The 15,990-nt window shown below is 37.2% G+C and overlaps 1 protein-coding gene and 1 pseudogene across 7 annotated transcripts in view; both read left to right on the forward strand.

Moving 5' to 3' along the window:
* The window catches only part of ELF2 (E74 like ETS transcription factor 2), a 99,272-nt gene that overhangs the window by 21,467 nt on the left and 61,815 nt on the right, over window positions 1–15,990 (forward strand). For all 7 annotated transcript variants that reach the window (XM_040250484.1, XM_040250486.1, XM_040250485.1 and 4 more), the window contains exons 2-3: window positions 5,139–5,226; window positions 6,512–6,750. In XM_040250484.1, coding sequence (XP_040106418.1) covers window positions 6,679–6,750 — 72 coding nt within the window. In that variant the 5' untranslated portion in view covers window positions 5,139–5,226; window positions 6,512–6,678. The remainder of the gene's footprint in view (window positions 1–5,138; window positions 5,227–6,511; window positions 6,751–15,990) is intronic.
* LOC120871616 lies at window positions 12,900–14,588 on the forward strand (annotated as a pseudogene).

Here is a 15,990-nt window from a genome sequence, read left to right on the forward strand (position 1 = left end):
GTGAAGATATTTGTCTTATTGGGACATGTTTGTTTATCCTGGTATTCACCACATCTTTTCTGTGTATCTGCTGCATGAAACCCCTGGTTTAGTTGGTATAAATCACAGATTTTTAAAATCTGGATACACAGGTGTTTAAACTTGGTGCTTTGAGAAAGTAGTAAGAAGATAATATTAAGACAGTAAAGAGAAGCAAGGAGCTCTGAAGAAGGGCGTTAAGTGTTGGGCTTGATATGGTTCATCGGAGGTGATAAGTGGATGATCTGCTGGAAACTGTTATTTTCCTGATGTTTTTGTGAGGAAGGTATATAATGTGGATTGGGGGAAGAGAATTACAGAGAATATTAATACCTTTGGTGATGCAGGTGCTTTAAAGCTGAGACCTGTTAAGACAGCTAGGAATAGGCCAAATGGGCAAACAGAGGAAGGATGTCGAGAGAAGAAATAGAAAGCTGTAAAGAACTGTGGTATTACTAAACAACCACAATGGAGGGAGTAAAAAGGGAAGAGGAGGCTGGACAAGGGAGCATGGATTAGGTTTGTGACTTCTATACCGGAGCATATCAGAATGAACATTTCATAACTTCTGAAAAAGATATTTAGGCCTCTTGCTTGTTACTAAATTAGTATGCTTGCAAAGATCGAAATCTCATCTTGTAGGTGATGATGAACTGTGGAAGAATTTTGAGAGGGCCTTGACATTATTCCGTCTTGGATTACCCTGCTGGTGCGGTTAGATGGACTGGAAAGGAGGGGAGATGAGAGGCCAAGAGGCAAATTCTGAGGCTCTTAAAACTTCAAAAAGATGATAAGGACCTCAGCTAGGGCAGAGCATATGAGATTATAGAGAAGAGTCAAGAGTGAAAGAGGATGATGATGATGATGGAAAAAGAAGCCACAGATGACTTTAGCATCTGTTTATTAGACAACTTGTGTAGACGATAGTGTGGTTTACTCAGCTAAGCACAGTACGAGAGGTCGTACTTTGGGGGAGGTAGCAGAGAAAAAATTCAGTTTGGGACATATTGGGTTTCTCTCACTTTTATTCATCCCACTTAATGGCTAGTCCAAGTGCTCTGATTGATTTCTCTGGAGTCTTTCTTGACTCTTCTCTTTTATTCACACCCGATATCCAGTTTGCTATCCAATTTTGCTTCTTTTATCTACAAAAATTTCTGAAAGCTCACTGTTGACTCACTACTGCTTGGTCCTTGTCACTGTCACTTCCCACCTGATTGTGATATTAGCTTCCGCACTGATGTGTGCTTCCGCCTTGTCCTCCTGCCTGCTCTCAGTCCAGCATCTGGTGAGTGATCCTTTTAATAATCAGGGCGTCTCTCTGCATAAAATCCTCCTTCTCCCTGGATAAAAGTCGAAGTCTTCAGAGAGGGTTTCCCTTTTCCCATCGTCCCTTTCTCTTTCCTCTCTGTCATCATCTTCTGTCTTCCTTTTACTCACTTCACTCCAGCTCTATTGCTGATATTTGAACTACTCAGGCTTATTCCCTCTTTAAGATCTTGAATTTTTCCTTTCCTTTCACTGGGAGCTCCCCTGAGTTCTGCCAGTCATTGGCACAGCTCATTCCTACTTCCTGAGTTTTCACTCATGTGTTACTTTTTCAGTGAATTCATCCTTGATCACTTTTTCAGTGAATTCATCCTTGATCACCCAGTTTGAAATTGCAACCCTCTTCCTTGCTGAATATTCTCTCCCTTGGGCTCATTTGTCTCCTTAGCCTTTATCACCATCTGCACATGTGTAATACATATTTTGCTTATTTTCTTCTCTCCACACTTGAATTTAAGATGCATAAGAATAAGGACTTGTGCTTTAAAAAAAATATATTTATTGTTTATTGTGCTGGGTCTTCGTTGCTGCACAGGCTTTTCTCTAGTTGCAGTGAGTGGGGGCTGCTCTCTTAGTTGTGTGCGGCTTTCTCACTGTGGTGGCTTCTCTTGTTGCAAAGCACAGGCTCTAGGGGGCCTCAGTATTTGCAGCGTGTGAACTCAGTAGTTGCGGCTCTCAGGGCTCTAGGGCACAGCTTCAAGAGTTGCGGTGCACAGACTTAGCTCTGTGGCTTGTGGGATCTTCCTGGATCAAGAATTGAACCCTTGTCTCCTGCATTGACAGGTGGATTCTTTACCACTCAGCTACCAGGGAAGCCCAGGACTTTTGCTTTATTTACCACTGTAACTCTAACTGAAAACTACTAGTACATAAAAGGTGCTCAATTAATATTTATTGATTGGTTGAATTAATTAATGTAGTCCTTGGGATATCCTGGAATAGATGCTTGCTGTTTAAGTTTGCAGGGAAGTATAGGCAAGAAAATATCTAGTAGACAAACTGGCACCCATAACATGGTTTAGACTGGAAGAGAGATTTGAGTCAAGCCAGGGCAGTGTCTGGGATAGTTTAGAGAGAGTGTGAAGATCTGAAGAGGACTAGGGAGGGATGGCATCCTGGAAATACCTGCCAGGACTGACTAGAGAGTTACTCTGTCCTTAGAGATACCTAGGCGGGAACTCTAGTCTGGGCCTTGTGCTTTATTTTTTTTTACATTTTATTTATTTAATTAATTTATTTATTTTAACTTTACAATATTGTATTGGTTTTGCCATACATCAACATGAATCCGCCACGGGTGTCCACGTGTTCCCCATCCTGAACCCCGCTCCTTCCTCCCTCCCCATACCATCCCTCTGGGTCATCCCAGTGCACCAGCCCCAAGCATCCTGTATCATGTATCGAACCTGGACTGGCGATTAGTTTCTTATATGATATTATACATGTTTCAATGCCATTCTCCCAAATCATCCCACCCTCTCCCTCTTCCACAGAGTCCAAAAGACTGTTCTCTACATCTGTGTCTTTTTTGCTGTCTTGCATACAGGGTTGTCGTTACCATCTTTCTAAATTCCATATATATGCGTTAGTATACTGTATTGGTGTTTTTCTTTCTGGGTTACTTCACTCTGTATAATCGGCTCCAGTTTCATCCACCTCATTAGAACTGATTGAAATGTATTCTTTTTAATGGCTGAGTAATAAATACTCCATTGTGTATATGTACCACAGCTTTCTTATCCATTCGTCTGCTGATGGGCATCTAGGTTGCTTCCATGTCCTGGCTATTATAAACAGTGCTGCGATGAACACTGGGGTACACGTGTCTCTTTCAATTCTGGTTTCCTCGGTGTGTGTGCCCAGCAGTGGGATTGCTGGGTCATAAGGCAGTTCTATTTCCAGATTTTTAAGGAATCTCCACACTGTTCTCCATAGTGGCTGCACTAGTTTGCATTCCCACCAACAGTGTAAGAGGGTTCCCTTTTCTCCACACCCTCTCCAGCATTTATTGCTTGTAGACTTTTGGATTGCAGCCATTCTGACTGGCCCTTGTGCTTTAGAGGTCCTCATCTGGCCTTTTTCCAGCTATACCGCTCCTTATAGGATGAAGATTTTGAGGGACTAGTCCATCTGGAACCCATATCTAGATCAAGCTAAGAGTATTTGTATCCCCAAATTCCCTGTCCACATGGTCCTACACAGGTCTCTTCCCTGATTCTCTCCTCTTAGACTGTACCACATGTATGTATCTCTGGCCTAAGGGATGGCCAAATGGCAGCTGTTTGCAGGCATGTAGGCAGAGGTTAGACATGTTGCTGAGATGTCCACATGTATATATATGAGGCTCCTTGTAGTATGGAGTGGAACCAAAGATGGGATGAGAAAGGCAGGTTGCAGGGCGGTGGGGAGTATGGTCTTCCCATTCCCCGTCTTCTTCCCCCAAATGATGTTGGGTCTGAGAATGCCAAATCAGAACTTAGCCTTTTAAGTTTCTATAAAAAGTATGTATGTCAAGATAGTGGGATAGAATAAAATTTACTAGCTTGTGAGTTTGGTTTATAGCTTTAAAATATTTAGGCACGTGGTATATGGGCTTACATTTGTACTCTTAAAGCTCCTTGAAAACTAGGGGTGGGCCTGCAAGAGGAAATTGAAAAAGAGTATCTGGAGAGGGAGAAGATAAATTCAAGGTAGTTTGAAGGAGGGAATGAACAACAGTGTCAGATGTTTCAAAGACATTAAGTCCTATGAAGACAGAAATGTATCATTTGGATTTGATAACCAGAATTTAATAAAAATTTCACTTGGTGGTGATGGATACTAAACTTCTGTAGAAGGAACACCTGAGAAATCAGAAAGTGGAGGCACAGTTTAAATGATTTTTTTTTTTTTTAAGTAGAACTGTATCTGAGAAAGGAAGGAACTAGAGAGCTATGCAGGGTCATGGAGGAGTCATGTTTACGATGAAAGGGTTTTGACTTTCCTGGTGGTCCAGTGGTTAAGACTCCATGCTTTTACTATAGGGAGGGGCATGGATTAGATTCCTGGTTGGAGAACTAGGATCCCATATGTTGCGTGGCATGGCCAAGAAATTTAAAAAAAAAAAAAAAAAAAGATGAGATAAATATTTGGATGTTGAGGAAAGGAAGCCAGTTTTAAGAAAGAGAAAAATAAGGAAAAAGAAGGAATAATTGATGGAATAAGGCCTAAAATCCAGTGCATTGGTCAGTAGATCAGCTTTAGAAAGCGGAAGGCTATTTGAGGAGGCTTGAAGTGTTTGGATTTGTGTGAATGCTAACTTTTGAAGAGTGAGCAAAAAAGTGAATGGCAGGAAAGTTTAACAGGCAATAATATATTAATGTTGTTCAATAGTAGTTTTCTGGGTTAGTCTGTTTTTTTTTTAATTTAAAAATTTGTTTGTTTAAATTATTTTTTATTGAAATTAGTCTTTTTAAAGTTGATTTAATACTCCTGGAGTTCTGGAGTTATACTTGCAGCTATGTGTTAAAATCCTCCTATTGGCTGATTGAAATAAAGCCCATAATGTGGGGTATAGGCTGTGTATGTGGGAATCTGTTGTTATTCAATAATTGTCATTTAGTGATGACTTAAAACTTTAAGTCTGATAAAAAACTTTTGATTCTTCAGTAGTTTAGAAATAATTTATTATGTTCATTATAAAATGTGTGCCGTCAGGCTTGGAAATGATTTGTTGTAGTAAGTACATATTGTCTGAATCACAAAATATTTTAAATAGAATTATATTAATACTGTATTTTTCCCCCCACTAGTAGTTCCAGGGAACTGCTGGTTTATATTCTAACTCTTGCCAAATTGTGAAACTAGTGAAGGATGCTTAGACTACTTAACATTCAAATTGTAAGTAAAATTTATTTCTTTTATTATCTGTATGATTAGAAAACAGAAATTGAAAATAATTGTTACCTTATGTGATAATAGTGAGATTCAGTGTGATGAGATTGAGGATTTTTCTTAGTTTTTATTCTTAAGATACAAATATTTCCTATCCCATTTTCTGTTGATAAGATCAAGAAGACGACAAATAGTACTGAATGGGTCTTAGGTAGTGAGGTGAAATTTTTGCTTTTTTTCAGGAATTTTCTATTTGTTGTAGAAGTTTATGGAAATTCTTTATATTTTATTTCATATTTAATATAGGACATGTTATTAATGGAATGTTTAATTAGAAATGATTATTTTCTCTTTAAATATGCTTAGTTTTTCTGTACTCTTAAATTTTTGTGTGGAAAATTCTATTAAGTCCTGTGATTTCTTTGTGCAATATTTAATGTACACAAAAATCAAATAAAATGTAACTTTTTAAGAAATAATCTAATACATAAATCAAGATGATGTACATATTGCCGTTCATCTCCACTAGGGGAAAAAAACTTGAGTTATATTTACTTGAAACCATTTGCTATATTGCATTTTGAATCAATAACAAAAAAGTTATTGAAGAAAGAATGAGAAAGTAATATTAAAGGCATTCCAAGTCATTTCACTACTTTATTTTCAAACTATTGTATTTGAAAGTGTAAGTAACTCAAATTAATCTGTTTTACAGACCTTGTAGAGTATACAAAATGTGAACACAAAATGAGCCTGCTACTGTAAGCAAAAGATAATTCTAATTAGTTATTTATATACATATGTAAACAAACAACATAAACATAAATTCATATACATAAACAAACCAAATGAGCCAAGGAAGACTGAAATATTTACAAACCAATACATCTTTTAGTTTGTTAAATAGGTGAATAATTTTAGAAGTTGTCTTGGTCCAGCACATTTTATGTTTTTAGTGCATAAAATTTTTTTAAATTTCAGAAATTTTTACCAAAATATTTCAGGAATAGTAGTACATCTTCATAAGGGGAGAAAGTTGTAACATTTTATTTCTTAGAATATAAACATCATAAGATCACCAATGTGCAATAGCTTGGTAAGAACTGCAGATTGTGAACTTGACTGCTCTAAGAGGAATGCTCATAACTGCCCTCTTTTGACACAGAGCTGTATAAGCCTAGCTCTTTTTATCTCAGTTTATACAAATGTTAAAAAATTTTATTGCAAAATAGTTTGTGCTGCTTTATATCCTTGTATTTTTTAAAATAATTTTTCAAATTCTTCTTTTTAGGCTCTCTGGTTAATCATCTTAAGAAGACTGGATTTCTGGATATCAACTCTACTCCATCTCTATTGACTTTTAAAACATGATAATGCAAACCTATAACACTGACAATCATCCATGAACCTTTAATTACATTGATTGGTAGCGTTTGAAGCTTCCTCAGGGAGTAAACAATGACATCAGCAGTGGTTGACAGTGGAGGTTCTATTTTGGAGCTTCCCAGCAATGGAGTAGAAAATCAAGAGGTTAGCCATCCAATGTATTAAATTTCTTTTTTGTTCGTAAAATCAATGCATGAACTAATGAACTTAATGGGAAACAGGTAGTTGAGAGTAGAAATGTATAGTGCATGAGACTGTACATCTCTGTCATGTGTCCTCGTATAATTGGGTACTAGAAGCTTGAGGGAGGTAGTGCTGGGCCTGAGTTGCCTGAGTTGTTGGAACTTCAATATATTGGAATGAACTAGGAGGGAAAAAAGAAAGAAGACAATAGTATTAGTTGAGAAATAGATTTAAATCTCTGATAAAATCCATTGTTTTGGATTTTAGAGTATATAGGTAAATACGGTATCTAAATACCTAAATTATATTCATCTTACTTTAGAATTTTGTATCTCTTTTTGTTGTTACCTTTGTCTTTTGATTATTCTAATTCATGTGGGAATCCGTTGTATTTTAAGTATGTATTATTTATACTTAAGAATTTAATTTAGATAATTTGTAAATCAGAAGAGAAACTCGGTTTTGAAATTTTATACTTGAAGAATTTTGCAGTGTTAGTGTATTTGTTTTTTTTTGTTGTCGTTGTTATTGATAACGTTAAAGAATAAGAGATAGGAGTAGAAAGCAACAGTACCTGAAATACATGGACTTTCAGGGCCTGGCTTTTATTCCCACCATTCGGTAAAGACTGACTATTGGGAATTATCTAAATTAAAATATAATAATACTGTCACAACAGTGGTCAAATATTTGGCCAGAGATAAGATGGGAAAATGGAGGAAAAAAGTCTGTTTTTTCTATATTCTGTGGAAGATACTGCTGTTACTGGTACTGTTACTGAGATACAAATTAGGATGTCAGGCTGTGTGTTCTGGGTATGGATTCTTTTTCTAGCTTGCTTGGTGTCTGTTCAGAGGTCTGTACAATTCTCTGAGATAGCTGTGGGCAAATTCAGTGGGTTTGTTTTCAGTGGACTTGGTAACTGAAATATCCCTGTAGTATTTGAATCTAAAACTGTTTCAAAATCTACTGAGAGAAACAAAGGTAAAGAACATGTTTTATTCTCATAATCAATTTCTGCCTCCTTCTTGAAGTTTCACTTTCTGTATGATCATTTACAAGTATTATTCACCCAAGAAATGAGAGACTTGGGATTTCTATCCCCTCCAATATTGTCCAGGACTTGCTTCTTCAAGTACTTTCCTTTTGCCCCATGGTTTTACTCTGTTGATATTGATTCTATGGGGGAAGCTGCTAAGAACAATTGGCAGAGTATATTTACCTTGTGGTGACTGGGTACCACCATTATGGGAAAATGAATAGAACACTGTTTCTGGAAGACTCTCTATATGTCCCTTCATTTACATGGAACCCCATGTGTTCGTGGCTTGACAAACTGTTTGTTACCAAAGAAAGAATCTGACAAATGGAAACAATTTTGTCAAGACATTATTGACTAATGATTTATGCAGTAGTCTTAAAAGGTGGTCATAGGCATTTTAGGAAGAGGGGCACCAGAAAGGAGGAAACTATTCTTGGAAACTTTTTGTTCACATTATGTCATGTGGATACCTACTTAGTTTCATTTCATTTATTCCCTCAACAAACATTAATTGACCTCTTACTGAGTGTCAGTTACTTTTTTTAGACGCTGGGGATAAAGTATTTCAGAATGGCTGTGAAGAATAAATCAGGGCTAGAGATAGATAGAGAATTGGTAGGGTATTTTGATTAGAATGGACAAGGAAGGCGTCTCTGAGCAGGTATCGTTTTAGTGTAGACCTAAATAGCATAAGAGATTGAGCTGTAGAAACACCTGGGTAAGAAAATTCCTGGAAGAAAGAAAAGCCACTAGTTTCTGTAATATCTCCCAAGTTTTTAAAGTGAGTTTTGGGAATAGTGGTATTTGAAAGATAGAATTTTGTCTTATAAGCTACTATTCAGGAATGTATTTATAATATATATCTGTACTACTTATACTTTAAAATGTAGGCTGGGGTGGGGGAAAAATGACTTTATTACCTTAGCTTCAGAATCTGAAGAAGAAATAAATGTTTAAAATATGATGGGCAACACATTTTAAATCAATTATACCCTAACAAATTTTTTTTAATTATTAAAAAAGTGGGTATTTGGAGAGTTATTAGTGATGTTTAGGCTTTATTTCTTATAATTTTATTCTTGATTATATTTTATATGAATATTTTATAAAATTAGGATAATTCTGTCTCTGACAAAGAGCAAAACAAGTAGACTGTAATCTTATTAATGAGTGTGGATACAAAAATCATAAATAAAATAGTAATACATTTATAAAATAGTCATATATTTAAAAATCCAGTTACCAAATAGGATTTAGATACATAAGGATATCCAATTTTAAGAAAACAAGTAATATATATCCCTACTAATATGACATATGATATAATGGTTAGGATAAAATACTTGATGAAATAGGATTTTATGAAGTTCAATATCCTTCCTGATAAAAACTATAAAGTAAGTGTATATTTCCTTAACAGTCTTTTAAAAAATATATAAATCAAGAGGTAGAATCTTATTTAATGGTGAAATACTGGAGTATTTTATCTGAAATTGGAAAGTCAGTATGGGCACTACTATTATTTAATATTTTCCTGTAATCAGACAAAATAATGAAAAAAATATATAAATATTAAAAAGACCAAATTGCTGTTTGTAGATAATATGACTCACCACCTGGGAAAACCAAGGGGAAAATCCATGAAAACCCATTAGAACTAATAGAGTACCTAATAGTTTGGTGAGTACAAAATTAACATAAAAATATCTTGCTTTCTTTTAAGGACTGTAATTAGTTAGAAAAAAATCATGGAAATAAACTGTATTTCAGAAAATTAACAAAAACGAATAAAATGTTGAAGAATAAAAGTAAAAGATATATAAGACTTGTTTGAAGGAAACTAATGATACTTAAGTAGACTTTAATAAACAAAGATATATTTTGTATTTGGGTAAGAGAAATGGGAATGGTCAGAATTGTGGAGGATGTCAGTCCTCCAATTAATCTATATATTTAATTCCATGTCTATCAGATGTTAGGGCCAGTTGGGGGAAATTGATCATATGGGCTTAAAGATTGTATGGAAGAATAAACAGAGGAATAGCCAGAGCAGTTTTTGAGAAGGAAATACATATCATGTAGGTCTCATAGAAATGGGGAATTAATGCAGAAAAAATAAAAAAAGGATTTAGGTATATTTAAAAAACAAAATGAATGCAAGTTTTAGAGAGCATCTGCTTCCAGACAAAGAAGATTGGGACTTCTTCCACTTCAGGTTGTGATGGAACAACTGAAACAAGATTTGTACTCCAACCATAAACAACTAGGAAAATGAACAAAACATATGAGCCCACAGTTTTTATTTGTGCTATGGTCTTGAATGTTTGTGAAACCCTCAAAATTCATATGTTGAATCCAAACTTCCAAAGATGATTATCATTAGGAAGGTATTAGGAAGTAGGGCTTTAGGAAGGTGATTAGGTAATGGGGAAGGAACCTTTACAAATGGGGTCAATACTTTTATAAAAGGCTCTAGGGGAAAAAAAGGCTCTAGAGACACCCCTTGCCCTTTCTGCCATGTAAGGACAAAAGAAGTCTGTGACTTGGAGGAAGGCCCCCACTCAGTCATTCTGGTACCCTGATCTTGGATTTCCAGCCTCCAGAACTGTGAGCAATAAATTTCTGCTTTTTTCAGCCACCTAGTCTGGTATTTATTATAGTAACATGAATGGATTAAGACAGTTAGACCACAAATGGTGCAAAACTGTTCTTCCTGAGAATTGATTGCACTGGCTTACTTCTTGGACCTACTTTCTGGAAAAACATGGGAAGGAGAAATCCAAGCAGAAAGTAGACAGTCTCACTGTATTGAGGAAACCAAAATTTGGAATTTGGAGAGGCTAATGCAACTAAAAATGGGAAAACAATGGAATAGATGGGGAAACAATGGAACAGATGAGGAAACAGTAGAAATAATGCAACTAATAGATGGGGAAACAGTGGAAATAGTGACAGACTTTATTTTTTTGGACTCCAGAATCACTGCAGATGGTGATTGCAGCCATGAAATTAAAAAACACTTGCTCCTTGGAAGAAAAGCTATGACCAACCTAGACACCCTGTTAAAAAGTAGAGGCATTACTTTGCCAACAAAGCTCCATCTAGTCAAAGATATGGTTTTTCCAGTAGTCATCTGTGGATGTGAGAGTTGGACTATAAAGAAAGCTGAGCGCCGAAGAATTGATGGTTTGGACTGTGGTGTTGGAGAAGACTCGAGAGTCCCTTGGACTGCAAGGAGATCCAACCAGTTAATCCTGAAGGAAATCAGTCCTGACTATTTATTGGAAGGACTGATGCTGAAGCTGAAACTCCAATTCTTTGGCCACTTGATGTGAAGAACTGACTCATTGAAAGAGACCCTGATGCTGGGAAAGATTGAAGGCAGGAGGATGAGACGGTTGGATGGCATCACCAACTCGATGGACATGAGTCTGAGCAAAGCTCTGGAAGTTGGTGATGGACAGGGAAGTCTGGCATGCTGCAGTCCATGGGGTGGCAAAGAGTCAGACATGACTGAGCAGCTGAACTGAACTGAATGCAACTAATTTGAGGGCAGAGTATCTGAAAGGAAGAAGCTGCCCAGAGGAGGAACTCAGAACTCAGTCTTTGGTTCCCCTAGCTGAATGAGTTCCCAGGTGTAGTAAGAAACTCCATGAAGCCAGGCAAAGGGTGATCAGAAAGGTGTAAACTCAGGAACCTACTGAAAAAAATCTACATAGTTCACTCAGGGCTGGAAGATGCTAGAGTTCCAGCCAGTTGGAAAACAGGGTTTTTGTTACCTGCCCAGGGCACTCATTAGAGATTCCAGAAGGGTCATGCCTACATAAGTGGAGCTAAACTAGCTCTGGAATAAAGGGGAGTCCAAACTTGCTCTAGAAAGATTTCAAAATAAGCCTTGAAAATTGATCCACAAGTAACATAACTGTCATAGTAAACATTATTAAAATAAGACAGCAATGTATAAATTGTACCCAGTGACGTAAATTTTACATATGAAATACCCAATCATGTAAAATGCAAGGATGCAGGAATAATATAACTTAAAACTTGGAGAAAAATTTGTCAGTGAAAATAAATAGAAATGATAGATATGTAATTAACAGATAAAATTCCAAAACAATTATTACAGATATGCTCAAGAAAGATAAAGAGAACATGAATCTCAGAGAAGGGGTGTAAATGACATAAAAGAACCAAGTGAAACTTCTAGAAATGAAATATATCCTAAATGAAAAGAAAAATTCACTGTATAGGATTACAAATAAATTAGGTACTGCATCAGAAAAGACCAGTGAATTTGAAGGATAGAAACTACATCATTAAGTGCAGAAAGACTGAAAAAAGAAAAAAAGGTGAACAAAAACTTGGTTACCTGTGGGACAATATCAAGTTGTCTAACATAATGTAATTGGAATCCCAGAATGAGAGAACAGAACATAAAAAGCATGTAAAGAAATAATGGCTGTAAAATTTCCTAAGTTTGATGAAAATAGAAACCCGTAGATCTGAGAAGGGGCTTTCCTGGTAGCTCAGCTGGCAAAGAATCTGCCTGCAATGCAGGAGACCCTGGATTGATTCCTGGGTCAGGAAGATCCTGTGGAGGAAGGGATAGGCTATCCACTCCAGTGTTCATGGGTTTCTGTGGTGACTCATACAGTAAAGTATTTGCCTGCAATGCAGGAGACCTGGGTTTGATTCCTGGGTCAGGAAGATCCCCTGGAGGAGGGCATGGCAACCCACTCCAGTATTCTTGCCTGGAGAATCCGTGTGGACAGAGGAGCCTGGTGGGCTACAGTCCATGGATTCACAGAGATGGACATGACTGAGCAACTAAGCACAGCACAGATCTGAGAATCTTAAACTCTAAATAGGATAAAGCAGAGAGTAAACAGATTGAGGAACATCATAATAAAGCTGCTGAAAGCAAACCTCAAAAAGAAAATCTTAAAAGCTTGTAGAGAACTTCTGTGGGAGCCACAGGGTTGAGAGGAGTGTGGCCTTCTCTCCCGCCATGGCCTGTGCTCATTCACTGATACCAGTACTCGAAAAAGGGGGAGTCATCTGGTAAAATGCCTCTTCTGCTGTGTTCAAGGCTCCCAGTTGACCAGATATTGTGTACTTTACTCACACCAACTTGCACAGAAACAATGGACAGCTCTATGCTGTCAGTGAATTAGCAGGTCATCAAACCAGTTCTGAGTCTTGGGCAACTGGCAGAGCTGTGACTCCATTTCCCAGAGTATGATGTGGTGGGACTCACTGTTCTGGCCAGGGTGCTTTTGGAAATACATGTTGTGGAGGCCACATGTTTGTGCTAATCAAGGCCTGGTGATGTTGGCACTTTAGACTGAACACAACGCAGAAGTGATACTCTATCTGCTCTGCACTGGCTGCCTCAGTGTTACCAGCGCTGGTTGTGTCATCTTATTGAGGAAGTTCCTGAACTTGCTTTGGTGGCTGAAGATAAAGTTGAAGGCTGCAAGAAGATCAAAGAGATTGTTTTGCTTCTGAAGAAACTTAAGGCATGGAATGATATTAAAAAGACCTGTGCTTCTCAATGAATGAGAACTGGCAAAGGCAAAACGAGAAGCTGTCACTGTATCCAGCACAGGGAACCCTGCATCTTCTTTAACGAGGACAGTGAAGTCATCAAGGGCTTCAGAGACATCCCTGGAATTACTCGGTTTAGTGTAAGCAAAGTCAGTATTTGAAACTTGCTCCTGGTAGGCATGCAGGATGTTTCTGCATTTGGACTGAAAGTGCTTTCCACAAGTTAGATGAGCTGTTTGGCACTTGGTGTAAAGAGTAACTGCAAACTCCCCATTCACAAGTTGCTTAATATAGATCTTTGCAGAATCTTAAAAACCCCAGAGATCCAGAGAGCTCTCCAAGCACCACATAGGAAGATTCACTGCAAAGGCTTGAAGAAGAATCCACTGGAAAACTTGAGAATCACATTGAAGCCTCTAAACTCATATTCAAAGACCATGTGCCAAAACACCATTCTTCTCCCGACCAAGAACCACAAAATTCAGGTGGACAGCAGCAGCATTAGAAGCCAGATGAGATGAAAAGGGGATTCCAGGCAAGAAGTCTGTGGTGGGGAAGAAAGGAAAGAAGGCTCTTGGCATTAAGAAGCAAAAGAAGCTTTGAGGGGAAAAAAGGCTGCAGTGATAAAACAACAACAACAGCAACAAAAAAAAACAGCAACTGAAAGGAAACCCACAAAGAGGAAGCCCAACCCAGAAGAAAAGTCTGCTGGATAAACTCAAATTCATTTATTCTGTAAAGGTCAAATCATTTTGGACAGTTAATTTTGAGTAAAGACCCAATTAAAGAGGTAGTGAGAAGCGTGGGGGGAGAAGGCTTCCAGAGGAAAAAATTCATTACGGAAGAATGAAGATATGACTGCAGACATCTTTATTAGAATCATGCAAGTCAGAAGATAATGACTTCCTTAAATTTTACAAAACTAAAACTTGTCAACCTACAGTTACATATCCAGTGAAAATGTCCTTCAAAGTGAAGTTTCCAACAAAAGCTGAGAGCATTTATCACCAACAAATGTGTATGATAAGAAATGTTAAATGAAGATCTTTAGGCAGAAGGAAAATGATACCAAATTAAGGCATATATTCATAAACTTATGCATAAAGCATTGAAAAGTGCTAGGGAAATAGTTAATGTATGGGTAAATATTTTCCAAAATTTGTTTTAAAATTTTTTTTAAATTTTTAAAAAAGATAATTGTTTAAGACAAAAATAACAGTGAATTATATATATATATGTATGTATATAATAGCTGAATTATGGAGTTTGCAATGTGAAGAAGCAAAAGAAGTGAATGTATGACAACAGTTGAACAAAGGATGGGAGGCAGTATTGGAAAAATACTACAGTGCTGTAAACTTCTTATATTAAGCATTGTTGGATATAAACTGTAATATGTTAGGAAGCCTGTTGTAAGTTCTGTGCTGTGTTGTGCTTAGTCGCTCAGTCATGTCCGACTCTTTGTGACCCCATAGACTGTAGCCCACCAGGCTCCTCTGTCCATGGGGGTCTCCAGGCAAGAATACTGGAGTGGTTGCCATGCCCTCCTTCAGGGCATCTTCCCAACCCAGGGATCGAACCCAGATCTCCGACATTGCAGGTGGATTCTTTACCATCTGAGCTACCAGGGAAGCCCAAGAATGCTGGAGTGAGTAGCCTATCCCTTCTCCACGGGAACTTCCCAACCCAGGAATTGAACCAGAGTCTGCTGCATTGTAGATGGATTCTTTACCAGCCGAACGTTCAGTGATAAAGAGTCTGACTGCAATGTGGGAGACCTGGGTTCGATCCCTGAATGGGGAAGATCTCCTGGAGGAGGAAATGGCAACCCACTCCAGTATTCTTTCCTGGAAAATTCCATGGACAGAGGAGCCTGGCAGGCCATAGTCTGTGGGGTTGCAAAGAGTTGGACAGGACTGAGTGACTTTCACTTCACTTCACTTCTTTACCAGCTGAGCTACCAGGGAAGCCCATTGTAAGATTGAGTGTACCACTAAAAAATAAAGAAATATAGATAGTAAGCCATGACTATGTATAAATTAAATAGAATTAAAATGGATACTAAAAAAAAATTCTTAATTAAAAACAAGACTGAGAATGAAAGGAACAAGGAATAAATGAAGTAAATAACAGAGCAGTTGGTAGATTTAAACCTTGTTTTATTGATAATATTAAATATAAGTATTCTAAATAGCCCAATTTAAATGAAGATATTGTTTAAAATGCAGGTTAGATTTTTAAAAAAGCCAAATCTGTTAGTTTCATCCAAAGAACTCATTTTTAAGTATAACCACACAGTTTAAAAGTGAAAGTATAGATACAGATGATACCATGCAAATATTAATCATAAAACAGGTGAAGTGGTTTCAGGACAAGACCAGGGATAAAGATAGACATTTCATAAATGATAAAAGGACCATCTTCTCAAGAAGACTTAACAATCCTAAATGTTTTTGCATTCAACATGAGAGCTTCAAAATACATAAAACATAAACTGATAAAACTGAAAGAATATATAAATCCACAGTAATAGAGTTTGCAGCATTCCTCACTCAGTAATTGATAGCTCTATTAGAAAATCAATGAGGATATCAAACACTTGAATAACA

The sequence above is a fragment of the Oryx dammah genome, unplaced genomic scaffold (assembly GCF_014754425.2).
Source record: "Oryx dammah isolate SB20612 unplaced genomic scaffold, SCBI_Odam_1.1 HiC_scaffold_12, whole genome shotgun sequence".
Lineage (NCBI taxonomy): Eukaryota > Metazoa > Chordata > Mammalia > Artiodactyla > Bovidae > Oryx > Oryx dammah.